At 48.2% G+C, this 20,171-nt stretch overlaps 1 protein-coding gene across 1 annotated transcript in view; it reads left to right on the forward strand.

Annotated features, from left to right (window-relative positions):
* NT5C1B (5'-nucleotidase, cytosolic IB) overlaps positions 1 to 20,171 on the forward strand; it is a 108,728-nt gene that overhangs the window by 85,118 nt on the left and 3,439 nt on the right. The window contains exons 4-5 of the mRNA XM_063915339.1: positions 4,223 to 4,345; positions 13,962 to 14,146. Of these exons, the coding sequence (XP_063771409.1) occupies positions 4,223 to 4,345; positions 13,962 to 14,146 (308 nt within the window). The remainder of the gene's footprint in view (positions 1 to 4,222; positions 4,346 to 13,961; positions 14,147 to 20,171) is intronic.

Raw genomic sequence — 20,171 nt, forward strand, 5'->3', positions numbered from 1 at the left:
GTGTGTCCCGATAACTGTTGCTAGCAGTGATCGAGCAGCCAGTGGCACTCCCTTACCTTGCAGCTGCAGAGAGGAGCAGCTGCCGGGGATAATTCAGCGCTGCCCCCACTGTGTATACCCTGCAGCTGCAGAGAGGAGCAGCGGCCGGGGATAATTCAGTACAGCCTCCACTGTGTATACCCTGCAGCTGCAGAGAGGAGCAGCCGCCGGGGATAATTCAGCACTGCCCCCACTGTGTATACCCTGCACTTGCAGAGAGGAGCAGCCGCCGGGGATAATTCAGCGCTGCCCCCACTGTGTATACCCTGCAGCTGCAGAGAGGAGCAGCCGTCGGGGATAATTCAGCACTGCCCCCACTGTGTATACCCTGCACTTGCAGAGAGGAGCAGCCGCCGGGGATAATTCAGCGCTGCCCCCACTGTGTATACCCTGCAGCTGCAGAGAGGAGCAGCCGCCGGGGATAATTCAGTACAGCCCCCACTGTGTATACCCTGCAGCTGCAGAGAGGAGCAGCCGCCGGGGATAATTCAGTACAGCCCCCACTGTGTATACCCTGCAGCTGCAGAGAGGAGCAGCCGCCGGGGATAATTCAGCACTGCCCCCACTGTGTATACCCTGCACTTGCAGAGAGGAGCAGCCACCGGGAATAATTCAGCACTGCCCCTACTGTGTATACCCTGCAGCTGCAGAGAGGAGCAGCCGCTGGGTATAATCCAGCGTTGCCCACACTGTGTTTAGCCTGTGGCTGCAGAGAGCAGCAGCCTCCGGGGACAGTCCAGCGCTGCCCCCACTGTGTATACCCTGCGGCTGCAGAGTAACAGCCGTCAGGGATATATAAACATGGCAGCGCCACTTTCCCACATTAATGTTTCATCAATACATTGATGGAAATCTACCTTTTTTTTAAAGTGTAAAGTTCATGCACAGTATATTAAGGATCGCCAAAGACCATTGATGGGTTACGGACATCAATGGTCTATGGCTTATGACTGGAGGGTTTTTTTGCCCTTATTGATGGCAGCCCCGATTTCAAAGGAATATCGGTTACGTGGGGCGTTGGCCATGGATTGCGCATGCACAGAGATCAACCATCAACGAATAAAATTCAGTTTGTTTTTTTTAACAATGGTTCAAAGCCCCACAGGTACAGTTGCTGATGGCCATCACTACCGTATGCCATAAAACCTGCTATAAGGTATTCTGTGTTAAAAAAAAAAAAAAAAAAACAACCGGAAAGTATTCACCGCGCTTCACTTTTTCCACATTTTGTTATGTTACAGTCATATTCCAAAATGGAATAAATTAATATTTCCCTCAAAATTCTACACACAATGGGGGTTATTCCGAGCGCCAGTGCATGGCAGTCGTCGGTGGCCAGCGATCTCCTCTGAGACAGAGGCGGTCGCTGGGCGGGAGTGGGCTGAACGGCGGCGCGGTCTGGCCAACTCAGGCGTGACCAGACCGTTGGGGGGGCGTGGCGGCAGCGACACACAACTCCCGGCCAGCCGCAGGAGCTACGCTGGCTGGGAGTTGATCCACAGATACAAAGGCATCGCTGTGGATGCTTTTGTATTTGTGTGTGTGTGTGGGGGGGGGGGGGCGGCACTGAAATGCGGGGCGGACTAGCCCTGTGCTGGGCATCACCCCACATGTCTGAGTTTACGATCGTAGCTGTGCTAAATTTAGCACAGCTACGATCATCTTGGAATGACCCCCAATACCCCATAAGGACACGTGAAAAAAGTTTATTTGAGATTCTTGCAAATTTATTAGAAATAAAATACTTAGAAATCACATGTACATAAGTATTCGCAGCCTTTGCCATGAAGCTCAAAATTTAGTTCAGATGCATCCTGTTTCCACTGATCATCCTTGAGATTTTCCCACAGCTTCATTGGAGTCCATCTGTGGTAAATTCAGTTGATTGGACATGATTTGGAAAGGCACACACCTGTCTATATAAGGTCCCACACTTGACAGTGCATGTCTGAGCACAAACCAAGCATGAAGTCAACGGAATTGTCTGTAGACATCCTAGACAGTATTGTCTCGAGGCACAAATCTGGGGAAGGGTACAGAAAAATATCTGATGCTTTGAAGGTCCCAATGAGTACAGTGACCTCCATCATCCGTAAATGGAAAAAGTTTGGAACCACCAGGACTCTTCCTAGTCAGAGCTACAGCATTTCTCTGTGGAGAGAGAACCTTTCAGAAGGACAACCATCTCTACAGCAATCCACCAATCAGGCCTGTATGGTAGAGTGGCCAGACGAAAGCCACTCCTTAGTAAAAAGCACATGACAGTCCGCCTGGAGTTTGCCAAAATGTACATGAAGGACTCTCAGACCATGAGAAACAAAATTCTCTGGAGACAAAGATTGAACTTTTAGGCGTGAATGCCAGACGTCATATTTGGAGGAAACCAGGCACCGCTCATCACCAGGTCAATACCATCCCTACAGTGAATCATGGTGGTGGCAGCATCGTGCTGTGGGGATGTTTTTCAGTGGCAGGAACTGGAAGACTAGTCAGGATAGAGGGAAAGATGAATGCATGAATGTACAGAGACAGCCTGGATGAAAACCTGCTCCAGAGTGCTCTTGACCTCAGACTGGGGCGACGGCTCATCTTTCAGCAGGACAATGACCCTAAGCACACAGCCAAGATATCAAAGGAGTGGCTTTAGGAGAACTCTGTGAACGTCCTTGAGTGGCCCAGCCAGAGCCCAGACTTGAATCCGATTGAACATCTCTGGAAAGATCTAAAACTGGCTGTGCACCGACGCTTCCCATCCAACCTGATGGAGTTTGATAGGTGCTGCAAAGAGGAATGAATGAAACTGCCTAAAGATAGGTGCCAAGCTTGTGGCATCATATTCAAAAAGACTTGAGGCTGTAATTGTTGCCAAAGGTGCATCAACAAAGTATTGAACAAAGGCTGTGAATACTTATGTACATGCGATTTCTTAGTTTTTTATTTTTAATACATTTGCAAAAATCACAAAAAAACTTTTTCACAGTGTCATTATGGGGTATTGTGTGTAGAATTTTGAGGGAAAAAATTTATTTATTCCATTTTGGAAAAGGCTGTAACATAACAAAATGTGTAAAAACTGAAGTGCTGTTAATACTTTCCAGATGCCGTGTGTGTGTGTGTGTGTGTGTGTGTGTGTGTGTGTGTGTGTGTGTGTGTGTGTGTGTGTGTGTGTGTGTGTGTGTGTGTGTATATATATATATATATATATATAATGCTGAGAGCCCATAGCCCAGCACTCACCTTGGTAAGCTCACTCACCTCTATACATCGGTACATAAATAAATAATGGGGTTTTGGTTCATGGATTGTACAATGCATTTAAGCTTGCAGCCCAACATCAAGGGACCCTATCTCACTGCAAGTCCTGCTCTATCACATAGACTTTTGAAAACCTGGCCAGTGCTATCACATCAGAGTCAAACTAAAAATATGCTTCCAGGTTTAAAGCTCACCTGCCAACTAATGTATGGCTTTTAAAAGTATAATATTATCTAATCTATGTTGTCACATTTGACCATACTGTAAGTAACTTTTGTTATCTTATGGATCTCTAGTATTTCAAATCCACTGGAACACAGGTCTGTTACACCACTGACAGGTTGTCAGTAAACTGTCTACAGTGGACGCCAACAATACTTTCTCAGTTGGCAAAGTTGGTTATATACTTTACACGGGTAATGTATGTGGACAACTGCTCATCAAACATCTCATTCCAAAAACATGGGTACTATATATATATATATATATATATATATATATAACAGACCCCGCTCTTCTGAGAAGATGCTGGAAAACTGATGCAGGGATTTGTCACCATTCAGTCCAGAGAGGCTTAGTAAAGTTGGGCACTGATATTAGGAGCAATATGGCCTGGATTGCAGTTGGTGGTCCAGTTCATAGCAATGGTATGGCAGTAAGGAACTAGTAATCAATAACTTATTCTTTCTAAGTTTGTATTTGCCGTTACATTGTGCTGGACTGCATACGAGGAGTCCTGCAACTTCAAACCTTAGTAGTATGAAAAGGGGGGGGGGGGGGAGGGGGGGGGGGGGGAATCAGTTTTGGGGTTTGCAGGTTCTAGATATGAGTTTGGTGGGAGCCATAGCATTCAGTAGTGCTAATGGTGGACATTTTTTTAAATTCAATGCTTAGACATACTTTAACAAAATGATCTTGTATGTTTTAGGTCTGAACATCGAACGTTTCTGCATGACGGGAGGTCAAAGTCCCATCGGTTACCTGAAAGCTTACGTCACTAACCTGTATCTATCGTCAGACTCGGAGAAGGTACAAGAGGCCATTGAGGCAGGTAATGTCTGCTCACTCTGCTCGGCTTGTGGACTTTACTTTCTAAACAGGAAAATAAATTGGCGGTGTCTGGAAAGAGCAATATCTGTAATTGGATGTTTGTATTTTTTCCTCGCCGTCACTGGGGCAGTCTGTGATAGACTCATGTTGTATATATGTCTAGATTTGCCTGCTTTCTAAGCAGCGAGCTGGCCTTCTCTGTCTCAGGTCACAGCACCTCTATTCATTCAGTCCTCACATACATTACCTGGGCCTCGTATTTCATCTCTGCATCTCATTTTCCCCTGGTTATTCCTTAACCTTGCTTTCTTCTGAATTAATGGAAATAGACAGCCTTCTGTTGGAGATGGCTTTTTTCTACCATTTGTCCACATGAGGTTAACTTCTAATCTTACTTTAGGGCAGATGTATAGAGCCTGGAGAAGTGATAAAGCAGTGATAAATGCAAGGTGATAACGCACCAGCCAATCAACTCCAATATGTAAATTGACAGTTAGGAGCTGAATGGCTGGTGCGTTATCAACTTACACTTATCACTGCTTTATCACTTCTTCAGACTTAATACATCTTCCCTTTGTTCTTTGGGGGTCATTCTGACCCGTTCGCACGCTGCAGTTTATCACAGTGGTGCGATCGGGTCAGAACTGCGCATGCGCCGGCACGGCAGTGCGCCGGCGCATGCCAGACGGCCGAAGGCCGCCGTGCCGCAAGATTGCCTCTGCCTGATTGACAGGCAGAGGCGGTCGAAGGGTGGGTGGGCGGAACGGCGGCGTTTCGTGGGCGCGGTCCGGCCAACGCAGGCGTGGCCGGACCGAACGGGGAGCGGGCCACAACGGCTGAGTGACGTCCCACGCAGCAGTTACGGGCCTTTGAGCGATAAGTAGCTCCCGGCCAGCACACTAAAGCTGCACTGGTCGGGAGCTACTCTTGAAGTGCAAATGCATCGCCGCTGTGCGATTTCTTTGCACTTCTATGGGGGGAAGCGGCACTGACATGCGGGGCGGGATAGCCCTGTGCTGGGCGTCCCCCCGCAAGTCAGTGTGAATGATCGTAGCTGTGGTAAATTTAGCAAAGTCATCTCAGAATGACCCTCTTTATGCCTTGCTTTGGGTCAGATGTACTAAGCCTTGAAAAGTGATACATTTCACAGTGATAGGTCTATTCAAGAAGCAGTGAAAAACGTGAGAAATTAGCCTGTGGAGAAATTGCCCACAGCAACCAATCAGCTGCTCCGTCCAATTGTATAGTATGTAAATTATAAATGTTAATTCAATGCTGATTGGTAGCTTAGGGCAACTTCTCCACTGGCTCATTTCTCCACACTTTTCACTGCTTCATGAGTAGACCCCAAAGTACCAACCAACCAGCTCTGAACTGTCATTTCTCTGACGTCCTAGTGGATGCTGGGGACTCCGTCAGGACCATGGGGATTAGCGGCTCCGCAGGAGACAGGGCACAAAAATAAAGCTTTAGGATCAGGTGGTGTGCGCTGGCTCCTCCCCCTATGACCCTCCTCCAAGCCTCAGTTAGGTTTTTGTGCCCGTCCGAGCAGGGTGCAATCTAGGTGGCTCTCCTAAAGAGCTGCTTAGAAAAAGTTTTTAGGTTTTTTATTTTACAGTGAGTCCTGCTGGCAACAGGCTCACTGCAACGAGGGACTTAGGGGAGAAGAAGTGAACTCACCTGCGTGCAGGATGGATTGGCTTCTTAGGCTACTGGACACCATTAGCTCCAGAGGGATCGAACACAGGCCCAGCCATGGAGTCCGGTCCCGGAGCCGCGCCGCCGACCCCCTTGCAGATGCCGAAAAGTGAAGAGGTCCTGAAACCGGCGGCAGAAGACTTTTCAGTCTTCATGAGGTAGCGCACAGCACTGCAGCTGTGCGCCATTGTTGTCACACACTTCACACCAGCGGTCACTGAGGGTGCAGGGCGCTGTGGGGGGCGCCCTGGGCAGCAATGAAATACCTATACTGGCTAAAAGATGCATCACATATAGCCCCTGGGGCTATATGGATGTATTTAACCCCTGCCAGGTCTCAGAAAAACGGGAGAAGAAGCCCGCCGAAAAGGGGGCGGGGCCTATTCTCCTCAGCACACAGCGCCATTTTCCCTCACAGAAATGCTGGTGGGAAGGCTCCCAGGCTCTCCCCTGCACTGCACTACAGAAACAGGGTTAAAACAGAGAGGGGGGGCACTTATTTGGCGATATGATTATATATATTAAGATGCTATAAGGGAAAAACACTTATATAAAGGTTGTCCCTGTATAATTATAGCGTTTTGGTGTGTGCTGGCAAACTCTCCCTCTGTCTCTCCAAAGGGCTAGTGGGGTCCTGTCCTCTATCAGAGCATTCCCTGTGTGTGTGCTGTGTGTCGGTACGTGTGTGTCGACATGTATGAGGACGATATTGGTGAGGAGGCGGAGCAATTGCCTGTAATGGTGATGTCACTCTCTAGGGAGTCGACACCGGAATGGATGGCTTATTTAAGCAATTACGTGATAATGTCAACACGCTGCAAGGTCGGTTGACGACATGAGACGGCCGGCAAACCAATTAGTACCTGTCCAGGCGTCTCAAACACCGTCAGGGGCGTTAAAACGTCTTTTTACCTCAGTCGGTCGACACAGACACAGACACGGACACTGACTCCAGTGTCGACGGTGAAGAAACAAACGTATTTTTCTTTTAGGGCCACACGTTACTTGTTAAGGGCAATGAAGGAGGTGTTACATATTTCTGATACTACAAGTACCACAAAAAAAAGGGTATTTTGTGGAGTGTAAAAAAACTACCTGTAGTTTTTCCTGAATCAGATAAATTAAATGAAGTGTGTGATGATGCGTGGGTTTCCCCCGATAGAAAATTATTGGCGGTATACCCTTTCCCGCCAGAAGTTAGGGCGCGTTGGGAAACACCCCTTAGGGTGGATAAGGCGCTCACACGCTTATCAAAACAAGTGGCGGTACCGTCTCCAGATAGGGCCGCCCTCAAGGAGCCAGCTGATAGGAGGCTGGAAAATATCCTAAAAAGTATATACACACATACTGGTGTTATACTGCGACCAGCGATCGCCTCAGCCTGGATGTGCAGCGCTGGGGTGGCTTGGTCGGATTCCCTGACTGAAAATATTGATACCCTTGACAGGGACAGTATTTTACTGACTATAGAGCATTTAAAGGATGCATTTCTATATATGCGAGATGCACAGAGGGATATTTGCACTCTGGCATCAAGAGTAAGTGCGATGTCCATATCTGCCAGAAGTTGTTTATGGACACGACAGTGGTCAGGTGATGCAGATTCCAAACGGCACATGGAAGTATTGCCGTATAAAGGAGAAAAAGACAACGTCTTTTCAGCCTCAGTCCTTTCGTCCCCATAAGGGCAAGCGGTCAAAAGGCCAGTCATATCTGCCATGGGATAGAGGAAAGGGAAGAAGACTGCAGCAGGCAGCCCATTCCCAGGAACAGAAGCCCTCCACCGCTTCTGCCAAGTCCTCAGCATGACGCTGGGGCCGTACAAGCGGACTCAGGTGCGGTGGGGGGTCGTCTCAAGAGTTTCAGCACGCAGTGGGCTCACTCGCAAGTGGACCCCTGGATCCTACAAGTAGTATCCCAGGGGTACAGATTGGAAGTTCGAGACGTCTCCCCCTCGCAGGTTCCTGAAGTCTGCTTTACCAACGTTTCCCTCCGACAGGGAGGCAGTAGTGGAAACAATTCACAAGCTGTATTCCCAGCAGGTGATAATCAAAGTACCCCTCCTACAACAAGGAAAGGGGTATTATTCCACACTATATTGTGGTACTGAAGCCAGACGGCTCGGTGAGACCTATTCTAAATCTGAAATATTTGAACACTTACATAAAAAGGTTCAAATCAAGATGGAGTCACTCAGAGCAGTGATAGCGAACCAGGAAAAAGGGGACTATATGGTGTCCCGGGACAGATGCTTACCTCCATGTCCCAATTTGCCCTTCTCACCAAGGGTACCTCAGGTTCGTGGTACAGAACTGTCACTATCAGTTTCAGACGCTGCCGGTTGGATTGTCCACGGCACCCCGGGTCCTTACCAAGGTAATGGCCGAAATGATGATTCTTCTTCAAAGAAAATGGACGATCTCCTGATAAGGGCAAGTTCCAGAGAACAGTTGGAGGTCGGAGTAGCACTATCTCAAGTAGTTCTACGACAGCACGGGTGGATTCTAAATATTCCAAAACCGCAGCTGTTTCCGACGACACGTCTGCTGTTCCTAGGGATGATTCTGGACACAGTCCAGAAAAAGGTGTTTCTCCCGGAGAAGAAAGCCAGGGAGTTATCCGAGCTAGTCAGGAACCTCCTAAAACCAGGAAAAGTGTCAGTGCATCATTGCACAAGGGTCCTGGGAAAAATGGTGGCTTCTTACGAAGCGATTCCATTCGGCAGATTTCACGCAAGAACTTTTCAGTGGGATCTGCTGGACAAATGGTCCGGATCGCATCTGCAGATGCATCAGCGGATAACCTTATCGCCACGGACAAGGGTGTCTCTTCTGTGGTGGTTGCAGAGTGCTCATCTGTTAGAGGGCCGCAGATTCGGCATACAGGACTGGGTCCTGGTGACCACGGATGCCAGTCTGAGAGGCTGGGGAGCGGTCACACAGGGAAGAAACTTCCAGGGAGTATGGTCAAGCCTGGAGATGTCTCTTCACATAAATATACTGGAGCTAAGAGCGATTTACAATGCTCTAAGCCTGGCAAAACCCCTGCTTCAGGGTCATCCGGTGTTGATCCAGTCGGACAACATCACGGCAGTCGCCCACGTAAACAGACAGGGCGGCACAAGAAGCAGGAGAGCAATGGCAGAAGCTGCAAGGATTCTTCGCTGGGCGGAAGATCATGTGATAGCACTGTTAGCAGTGTTCATTCCGGGAGTGGACAACTGGGAAGCAGACTTCCTCAGCAGACACGATCTACACCCGGGAGAGTGGGGACTTCATCCAGAAGTCTTCCACATGATTGTGAACCGTTGGGAAAAACCAAAGGTGGATATGATGGCGTCTCGCCTCAACAAAAAACTGGACAGGTATTGCGCCAGGTCAAGAGACCCTCAGGCAATAGCTGTGGACGCTCTGGTAACACCGTGGGTGTTCCAGTCAGTGTATGTGTTTCCTCCTCTGCCTCTCATACCAAAAGTACTGAGAATTATACGGCAAAGGGGAGTAAGAACGATACTCGTGGCTCCGGATTGGCCAAAAAGAACTTGGTACCCGGAACTTCAGGAGATGCTCACGGAAGATCCGTGGCCTCTACCTCTAAGACGGGACCTGCTTCAGCAGGGACCGTGTCTATTCCAAGACTTACCGCGGCTGCGTTTGACGGCATGGCGGTTGAACGCCGAATTCTAAGGGAAAAAGGCATTCCGGAAGAGGTCATTCCTACACTGGTAAAAGCCAGGAAGGAGGTGACTGCACAACATTATCACCGCATTTGGAGAAAATATGTTGCGTGGTGTGAGGCCAGGAAGGCCCCCACGGAGGAATTTCAATTGGGTCGATTCCTACATTTCCTGAAAACAGGATTGTCTATGGGCCTCAAATTGGGGTCCATTAAGGTTCAAATTTCGGCCCTGTCGATTTTCTTCCAGAAAGAATTGGCTTCAGTTCCTGAAGTCCAGACTTTTGTAAAAGGAGTACTACATATACAGCCCCGGTTGTGCCCCCAGTGGCTCCGTGGGACCTTAATGTAGTTTTGGATTTTCTCAAATCCCATTGGTTTGAGCCACTCAAATCGGTGGATTTGAAATATCTTACATGGAAAGTAACCATGCTACTGGCCCTGGCTTCAGCCAGGAGAGTGTCAGAATTGGCGGCTTTATCGTATAAAAGCCCATATCTGATTTTCCATTCGGACAGGGCAGAACTGCGGAAGCGTCCTCAGTTTCTGCCTAAGGTGGTGTCAGCGTTTCACCTGAACCAGCCTATTGTGGTGCCTGCGGCTACTAGCGATTTGGAGGATTCCAAGTTGCTGGACGTTGTCAGGGCATTGAAAATATATATTTCAAGGACGGCTGGAGTCATAAAATCTGACTCGCTGTTTTTACTGTATGCACCCAACAAGCTGGGTGCTCCTGCTTCTAAGCAGACCATTGCTCGTTGGATTTGTAGCACAATTCAACTTGCACATTCTGTGGCAGGCCTGCCACAGCCTAAATCTGTCAAGGCCCATTCCACAAGGAAGGTGGGCTCATCCTGGGCGGCTGCCCGAGGGGTCTCGGCATTACAACTCTGCCGAGCAGCTACGTGGTCGGGGGAGAACACGTTTGTAAAATTCTACAAATTTGATACCCTGGCTAAAGAGGACCTGGAGTTCTCTCATTCGGTGCTGCAGAGTCATCCGCACTCTCTCGCCCGTTTGGGAGCTTTGGTATAATCCCCATGGTCCTGACGGAGTCCCCAGCATCCACTAGGACGTCAGAGAAAATAAGATTTTACTTACCGATAAATCTATTTCTCGTAGTCCGTAGTGGATGCTGGGCGCCCATCCCAAGTGCGGATTGTCTGCAATACTTGTACATAGTTATTGTTACAAAAAAAAATCGGGTTGTTATTGTTGTGAGCCGTCTGTTCAGAGGCTCCTACGTTTGTCATACTGTTAACTGGGTTCAGATCACAAGTTGTACGGTGTGATTGGTGTGGCTGGTATGAGTCTTACCCGGGATTCAAAATCCTTCCTTATTGTGTACGCTCGTCCGGGCACAGTATCCTAACTGAGGCTTGGAGGAGGGTCATAGGGGGAGGAGCCAGTGCACACCACCTGATCCTAAAGCTTTATTTTTGTGCCCTGTCTCCTGCGGAGCCGCTAATCCCCATGGTCCTGACGGAGTCCCCAGCATCCACTACGGACTACGAGAAATAGATTTATCGGTAAGTAAAATCTTATTTTTTCAAACCCAGCCTGTAACATGACAGGTGCTGATTGGCTGGTACTTTATCACCGTGAAATGTATCACTTTTCAAGGATTAGTACATCTCTCCCCTTGTGTGTGATTACTGCCTCTCTTCCACCCTCAATGCTACTCACTTCACCCCACTGTTACCATTTATTTAGCTAGCGCCATAAAACTTGTCAGCACTGGGTACTACTCAAATTTACACCATCGCTGCTGTCCCAGTCTCCGCCCCCCGCGCTCACTCGTTTCCGATCTGCCTTTTTACCAATAGATTTGCAAAGGGAAGAACGCAGCAGAAAAATATATTTTTATAGTATTTAAGTATTCATAGATAATCTCAAGACGTATATTACTCAGGCTATTCCTAAACTACTTACTTGTGTTTTTTCCGCCCTAATCGTTAGTTATATAGTTAATTATCTTACAGCCCCCTGACCTCTGTTTGTTTGTTCATGTGTCCTAATAGCGCTGGTAGGTGCGAGCTGGGAAGCCTGCAGCATGTGTGTAAGCCGGATGACTTGGAGGCTTTCCAGTAACTGTCAGTCATACGTTGGGTTGTGCAATACGTTTTACATGTGTATATTATTTTGTACATAGTGTTTTTTTATCTGTCTTCTGGCATGACTTCACTCCTGAAGTAGCAACATATTCCACAGATAGAATGATTCAGTGTGAAACCAGAGCGCCGTTTGGCTTCTGTTGTGTAAACTCTTATTGCGAGGGCTACACAAGAGTCTTATTCACTCTGACGGCCCCAACAAAGTGAGCTGTACTCTGTGAGAGGGCAGTGTCTCTGCTGGTCACTGGAAGTGCTGCAGGTGTGTCCTCTAGGCTAGGCTATTCCATTTGATCTTTTTAGTGCATGCATACAGTACAGTCTAGCACAAGGGAACGTATGTGTGCTCTCCAAGATACCTTGTTAACTAGCCCTAGATCTCCTCTCGTATCCAGTACATACTTTGCCCAGAGGCTTTGTGTTGAGACACATCCAGGTTTTATGGCATTATAGATACGGAGGGATGTGTCTGTATGAAAGCATCACACCCACCCAAATATCCGCCAGCCCACGGGTCACACCAACAGCTGCAGATGTTAGGCCGTCACGGCCGGGTCCCTGGGATCTAGAGGAAGAGGGGAACAGCAACACAGGGAAAGGGGAAGACACAAAGAGAGTGGGAGGCAGAGAGAGATAGGGGGATGGGGGAAATAGATGTGATAAGAGCAGGGCAGAGAAAAAAGACTGGGGAACAGGGGGACAGAGATGGGAAAGCGGGGAAAGAGAGTGGACGAAAAAACCTGCAATGTCGGGCACATTAGCTTGCAACCTGACAAATGATTGGTCCAAAATACTGTGTTACATAGTCCTGCTATTTGGGAAAAATGTGGTCTTTTCTCACAGTCGTAGGCTAGTGAGCTCACGTGGGGCGGGATGTACTAATGTACATCGCCGCCCATCGCCTCCCTGCACCACGATGTTGATCGCATATGTACTAACATATGCGATCAGCATTGCGGAGGACAGCTCTTCCGATAAGAGCTGTCCTCCGCGATGCGCAGCGGCAGCCTGACTTCCGGGATTCGGCCCCAGAAGTCAGTCTGCGCATGCGCGGGGTGACGGGGGCGGCCGCAGGGCATGCTGGGAGGGATCCGATCGGATCCCTCACACAGCGCCGCGGAGAGAAGCCCATAGGCTTCTATGGACGTACGCCAGCTAAAGCTGGCGTACCCCGCCGCGGCGCTGTCCTGCCGGCCGGGGGTTAGTACATCAGGAAAATCCGGTAAACAGGGAGTTTACCGCATTTTCCGCTTAGTACATCCCGCCCATGATCTTAAAAAAGTCTGAATTTTCACTGTGTTACTGTATGTTCCTAATTCTGAGTAGGATTAGTATAAGCTGTAGCCAATCTCTCCATCCGGTTGTTCATAGAAGTGAAGAGTATTTCAGTATATAAATGTGCTGGGAAGATGTCAGTAACCTACTTGTTACATTGTGTTTGTAAGGACAGTGTTGCATGTGACAGAGCAGGGTCATAATGTGAGGGGAATGGAGATAGCAGGAAGCAACAGACTGAGAGATAGGTACTGGAAGAAGCAGGATACCCCAGCAGCACAGAGTATATCAGAAGTTCAGTGATGTGCTAGTGAGGACAGTGCTGCATGTGACAGAGCAGGGTCATAATGTGAGGAGGGGAATAGAGGCAGCAGGAAGCCACAGACTGAAGCTGCATACACACTAGACGACGTCGTCTAGTGTTTCCACTCCTGGGCTGGGCGAACGGCAGCCGTCCGTACACACTGAGCGATATGACCGGTCATATCGCTCAGTGACGTCACGCAGCAGCCGGGCGGTGAAGCGCATCGGCCATCGCCGCCGGCATACACACTTGCAGAGAAAGTGGACGACGTCACTCATGAAGGGTGAAAATGAGCAATGTTGTTTATTTTATCGGCAAGTATGTATGCACCTTGAGAGTTATATACTGGAAGGATCAGGGTTCTCAACTTCACTTTATAGGGATGTGAGGCTCTTGTCAAGTCGGTGCTGGAGGACTAGGTGTGAAAGACTGCTGAATGTGAATCCTCTTTTACTTCCTCAGTACGTTCATCTGAAGCCATTCTCTTCCCGCTGATTGCTGAGGACTGACAAGAGCTGTTGTACTAAACTACTTTTCATTTTTGCTCATTTCAGGTATTGCAGCCGCCACTATGTTTATAGGAAAGAAAGACGTTTCTCTGTCGGAACAGCAGCTCAGAGTGGCGTTTGATGGCGACGCGGTTCTGTTTTCTGACGAGTCTGAGATCATTGTGAAACAGGGTGGTTTGGATTGCTTCTTTGAACATGAGAAGAAGTTTGAGAACAAGCCACTGGCACAGGTATGTGATAAAAGTAGCTATTTCGCTTGTTCCCCACCTGGTGATTGTCAGATATACGGATATTTTTAGGTCATTTGCACCACCTGCACTCCTCATTGCAGGCCCAGTTGTCATCAGTTGTCATGTAGCGGTCCTGTATTTATGGTGGAACCAGAGGTGAGCATACAATGGGGGTTTGGTGTGTAGTACTAGTCCTAGTGGACATGTGCGTTATTATGTTTCTTTATATAGTGCTAGCATATTATGCAGCTTTGTACAGAGGATATTTACTTGTTTGGGTATACAGTATGCAACATCACATTGTCCCACTGTAAGTCACAAAGCATCTGGAATCCATATCCTCCAGGACCAATTCTCCTGTCTTAAGGGTTAATGCTGACCCATGTGTGCTTGTAAAGTATCTATATATTAAATTCAATAAACTGGCAATTTACATGACACGTTATCCATAGTAAAGCTACAGTAACTTTACAAAGCTTAACATTAAAAAGATCTCAGAACTACATATGAACAGATGGTATATTTCTCTGTGCTGTAGCTGGGAAGAATGTTCTAAATTCGCCTTTGACTTGTCTCCATGACGTTAGCCTTCTCCTGGGCAGGTGTAAATATTCTTGATGTAATAAGCAGTGAAAAGAGTGGAGAAGTTGCCCATAGAACCCAATCAACTTTTGCCTATAATTTTATAGACTACATATACTTGAGAGATGCTACCTCAATGCTGATTGGTTGCTATGGGCAATTTCTCCACTGGTCCACTGCCCTGGGCAGCATTTTAACCTCAAATCACTACCTGGCAAGAGCAGACTAAGTGCCAGGACACTGTCTGGACCCCCGCCAGTATAAAAGAGTTTTAAAATAGAGCGGGTCTGAAGCGCGCCATTACGGGGGCGAGGCTTAGCCCTCACAGCACACAGCCCAGCGCCATTTTCTCTCCACAAGGTTGCAGAGACGCTGGTCCTTTCTCACACTGCTGTACAAGTAACAGGGTGCAAAACGGGGAGGGGTGGGGGGGCACAGTGATTTTGGTGCATTATATATATTATTTATAAAAGCGCTGCAGGTCTGGGACATTTTCTGTAGTGTTTTCAGACCGGGTTTGGGTGCTGGGGCGTGGGCTGGCAATATCTCCCTCTGTGTCTCTCTGACAGGCTTTACTGTTGGTCTGTCCCCTATAGGCCCAGTGTATCTGCGTGTGGTGGGTGCACGTGTGTCGGCATGTCTGAGGCGGAGTGCTCCTCCCAGGAGGAGACTATGTTAGGGACACAAACGGCTGTGGGAGTGACCCTGTCGGCACCGCCGACACCTGATTGGGTGAATGTTTTGAGTGCTTTGAATGCAAATGTGGCTCTGATAAATAAAAGACTGGATAAATCTGAGTCTCAGAGCCAGGCTTGGAAGAAATCCATAGAAGATGTGTTGTTTCAAGTCCAGACCCCCTCGGGGGTCACAAAAACGTTCATTTGCCCAGCTGGCAGACATGGATACCGACACGGACACTGACTCAAGTGTCGACTATAGTGATGCCAGATTAGATCCAGAACTGGCAAAGAGCATTCAGTACATGATTGTGGCTATAAAAGACGTATTACATATCACTGAGGACCCTGCTGTTCCTGATACTAGGGTCTGTATGTATAAAGGGAAGAAACCTGAGGTAACATTTCCTCCCTCTCATGAACTGAACACGCTTTGTGAAAAGGTTTGGGAAAGTCCTGACAAAAAGTTTCAGATTCCCAAAAGGATTGTAGTGGCGTATCCGTTTCCCTCTGGGGATAGGGAAAAATGGGAGTCACCCCCCATTGTGGACAAAGCTCTGTCACGGCTGTCCAAAAAGGTGGCTCTCCCGTCCCCTGACACGGCAGCCCTAAAGAACCCTGCAGATTGTAGACAGGAAAGTACATTGAAATCCATTTATGTCACCACGGGTACGCTACTCAGACCAGCCATTGCATCTGCGTGGGTGAGTATTGCTATCGAAAAATGGGCAGATAACTTGTCATCTGAAATGGATACCCTGGATAGGGATAGCATTCTTTTGACACTAGGTCATATCAGGGACACTGCAGTCTACCTAAAGGAAGCTGCGAGAGATATTGGTCTCTTGGGATCACGGGCCAATGCCATGGCAGTCTCAGCTAGGAGAGCATTGTGGATTCATCAATGGAATCTGACGCTGACTCTAAGAAAGCTATGGAGTTTCTACCGTATAAAGGTGGTGTGTTGTTTGGTGACGGCCTTGCTGATTTGGTATCTACGGCTACCGCGGGTAAGTCATCATTTTTACCTTTATGTGCCTGCACCATAAAAGAAAGCACACCACTATCAGATGCAGTCCTTTCGGCCCAATAAATACAGAAAGGGCCGAGGGTCTTCCTTCCTTGCTACTAGAGGAAAGGGAAAAGGTAAACGATCACCGTCCGTGGCCGGTTCCAAGGAGCAGAAGTCCTCCCCGGCTACTGCCAAGTCCACGGCATGATGCTGGGGCTCCTCTGCGTCCGCACAGGTGGGGGCACGTCTCAGGCTCTTCAGTCAGTTCTGTGCTCGTTCGGCCCTGGACCCATGGGTTTTAGAAATAGTGTCCCAAGGGTACAAACTGGAGTTTCAAGATGTCCCCCCTCACCGATTTGTCAAATCAGCTTTACCAGCTTCACTTCCAGACAGGGAGGTGGTATGCGCCGCAATACAAAAATTGTGTCACAATCAAGTTATTGTCAGGGTTCCCCCGTCACAACAGGGAGAAGGCTTTTATTCGAGCCTGTTCGTGGTCCCGAAGCCAGACGGCTCAGTCAGACCAATCCTGAACCTCAAATCCCTCAATTTCTATCTAAAAAAAATTCAAATTCAAGATGGAATCACTCTGGGCAGTGATCTCCAGTCTGGAGGAGGGGGATTTTATGGTGTCGGTAGACATAAAGGATGCCTACTTGCATGTTCCAATTTATCCCCCACATCAGGCTTACCTGAGGTTTGCAGTTCGGGATTGTCATTACCAATTTCAGACGTTGCCGTTTAGTCTGTCCATGGCTCCGAGGGTTTTCACCAAAGTAATGGCCAAAATGATGGTTCTCCTACGCAAGCAAGGAGTCACGATTATCCCATACTTGGACGATCTCCTGATAAAGGCGAGATCCAGGGACCAATTGATGCAGAACATTACACTCTCCCTGACAATTCTCCAGCAACATGGTTGGCTCCTAAACTTGCCAAAATCACAGTTGATTCCGACGAGACGGCTGTCGTTTTTGGGAATGATTCTGGACACAGAATTACAGAGAGTTTTTCTTCCAGTGCAAAAGGCTGTGGAAATTCAGAACCTCGTCAAACAAAGCTGAAACCAACAAGAGTATCGATCCATCAATGCACTCGGTTGCTGGGGAAGATGGTGGCGGCCTACGAGGCCATTCAGTTTGGCAGATTCCATGCCAGAGTGTTTCAGTGGGACCTGTTGGACAAGTGGTCCTGAACCCATCTGCACATGCACCGAAGGATAACCTTATCTTCCAAGACCAGAATCTCACTCCTGTGTTGGCTGCACAGCTCTCACCTCCTAGAGGGACGCAGGTTCGGTATCCAGGACTGGATCTTAGTGACCACGGATGCGAGTCTCCGAGGCTGGGGAGCAGTCACGCAGGGGGAAAGCTTCCAGGGAAGATGGTCAAGCCAGGAAATGTGTCTACACATAAACGTTCAGGAGATAAGGGCCATTCACAACGGCCTTCTGCAAGCGGAACATCTTCGCAATCGGCCCGTCTTGATTCAGTCGGACAACATAACAGCAGTAGCGTACATAAACCGCCAGAGCGGAACAAAGAGCAGAGCGGCAATGGCAGAGGCCACAAAGGTGCACTCATTCCAGGAGTGGACAACTGGGAAGCAGACTTCCTCAGCAGACACGATCTCCATCCAGGAGAGTGGGGTCTTCATCAAGAGGTCTTTGCAGAAGTGACAAGTCTTTGGGGAATTCCTCAAATAGACATGATGGCGTCTCGCCTCAACAAGAAACTTCAGAGATATTGTTCCAGGTCGAGAGACCCTCAAGCAATAGCAGTGGACGCTCTGGTGACACCGTGGGTGTTTCAGTCGGTGTACGTGTTTCCTCCGCATCCACTCATTCCAAAAGTGATAAAGATCATAAGAAGAACAAAGGTTCAAGCGATCCTCATTGTTCCAGACTGGCCAAGAAGGGCTTGGTATCCAGATCTGCAGGAATTCCTCATAGGAGATCCATGGCCTCTTCCTCTGAGGGAGGATCTGTTACAGCAGGGGCCGTGCGTGTTCCAAGACTTACCGCGACTTCGTTTGACGGCTTGGAAGTTGAACGCCGGATCCTAGCCCGAAAGGGTATTCCCAAGGAAGTCATCCCCACTCTTATTCAGGCCAGGAAAGGAGTAACGTCTACACATTACCACCGTATTTGGAGAAAATACGTGTCTTGGTGTGAATCCAAGAAGGCTCCTACGGAAGAATTTCAGTTAGGACGTTTTCTCCATTTTCTACAAGCCGGTGTGGATGCGGGCCTAAAGTTGGGCTCAATTACAGTTCAAATTTCAGCTTTATCGTTTTTTTTTTAAAAAAAACAATTGGCCTCCCTTCCAGAAGTTCAGACCTTCATGAAAGGCGTGTTGCACATCCAACCTCCCTTTGTGCCCCCTGTGACACCATGGGATCTTAGCGTGGTGTTCCAATTCCTTCAGTCTCGTTGGTTTGAACCTTTACAGAAGGTAGAGTTGAAATTCCTTACTTGGAAAGTAGTCATGCTGTTGGCCTTGGCATCCGCGAGGCAGGTGTCTGAATTGGCGGCCTTGTCTCACAAGAGCCTTATTTGATCTTCCATGAAGATAGAGCAGAGTTGAGGACTCGTCAGCAGTTTCTGCCAAAAGTGGTTTTGTCGTTCCACTTGAACCAACCTATTGTGGTGCCAGTGGCTACTGACTCCTTGCTGGAATCGAAGTTTCTCGATGTAGTAAGAGTTTGAAAATTTATGTCGCCAGACCGTCTCACTTTAGGAAAACAGGGGCTTTGCTTGTCCTGTATGCTCACAATAAAATTGGGGCTCCTGCTTCCAAGCAGACTATTGCGCGCTGGATCTGTCATACAGCAGGCTCATTCTACAGCTGGATTGCCGTTACCGAAATCGGTGAAGGCCCATTCTACCAGAAAGGTGGGCTCGTCCTGGGCGGCTGCCCGGGGGTCCCGGCATTACAACTTTGCCGAGCAGCTACTTGGTCCGGTTCAAACACATTTGCGAAGTTCTACAAGTTTGATACCCTGGCTAATGAGGACCTCATGTTTGGTCAATCGGTGCTGCAGAGTCTTCCGCACTCTCCCGCCCGTTCTAGAGCTTTGGTATAACCCATGGTTCTTGATGTGACCCCAGCATCCTCTAGGACATATGAGAAAATAGGATTTTAATACCTACCGGTAAATCCTTTTCTCTTAGTCCGTAGAGGATGCTGGGCGCCCGTCCCAGTGCGTACTGTATCTGCAGTTATTAGTTGTGGTTACACACATGTTGTGTTACGTTTATAGTCAGCCTGTTGCTGATAATGTTCATGCCATTGACTTGCGTTGTGTTAAATGCCATGTTGTATGGCGTGCTTGAGGTGTGAGCTGGGATGTATCTCACCTTAGTTTAACAATAAATCCTTTTCCTCGAAATGTCCGTCTCCCTGGGCACAGTTCCTATAACTGGAGTCTGGAGGAGGGGCATAGAGGGAGGAGCCAGTTCACACCCCTTTGAAAGTCTTAAAGTGCCCATGTCTCCTGTGGATCCCGTCTATACCCCATGGTTCTTGACGTGGCCCCAGCATCCTCTACGGACTAAGAGAAAAGGATTTACCGGTAGGTATTAAAATCCTATTATTGCAACTAGGGTTTTACTAAGGCTATTCTATTAGTGATAACTTGTTCAATCTTTTGATGGTTACATTTTAAAGCAAAGGGTATTTTCTGAAATGAGTAACCCCTTCAGGTTCAAATATTTGTGGGATTTAGCCACAAAAAGGGAATATTTATATAAATA

This window comes from Pseudophryne corroboree, chromosome 4 (assembly GCF_028390025.1).
Source record: "Pseudophryne corroboree isolate aPseCor3 chromosome 4, aPseCor3.hap2, whole genome shotgun sequence".
Lineage (NCBI taxonomy): Eukaryota > Metazoa > Chordata > Amphibia > Anura > Myobatrachidae > Pseudophryne > Pseudophryne corroboree.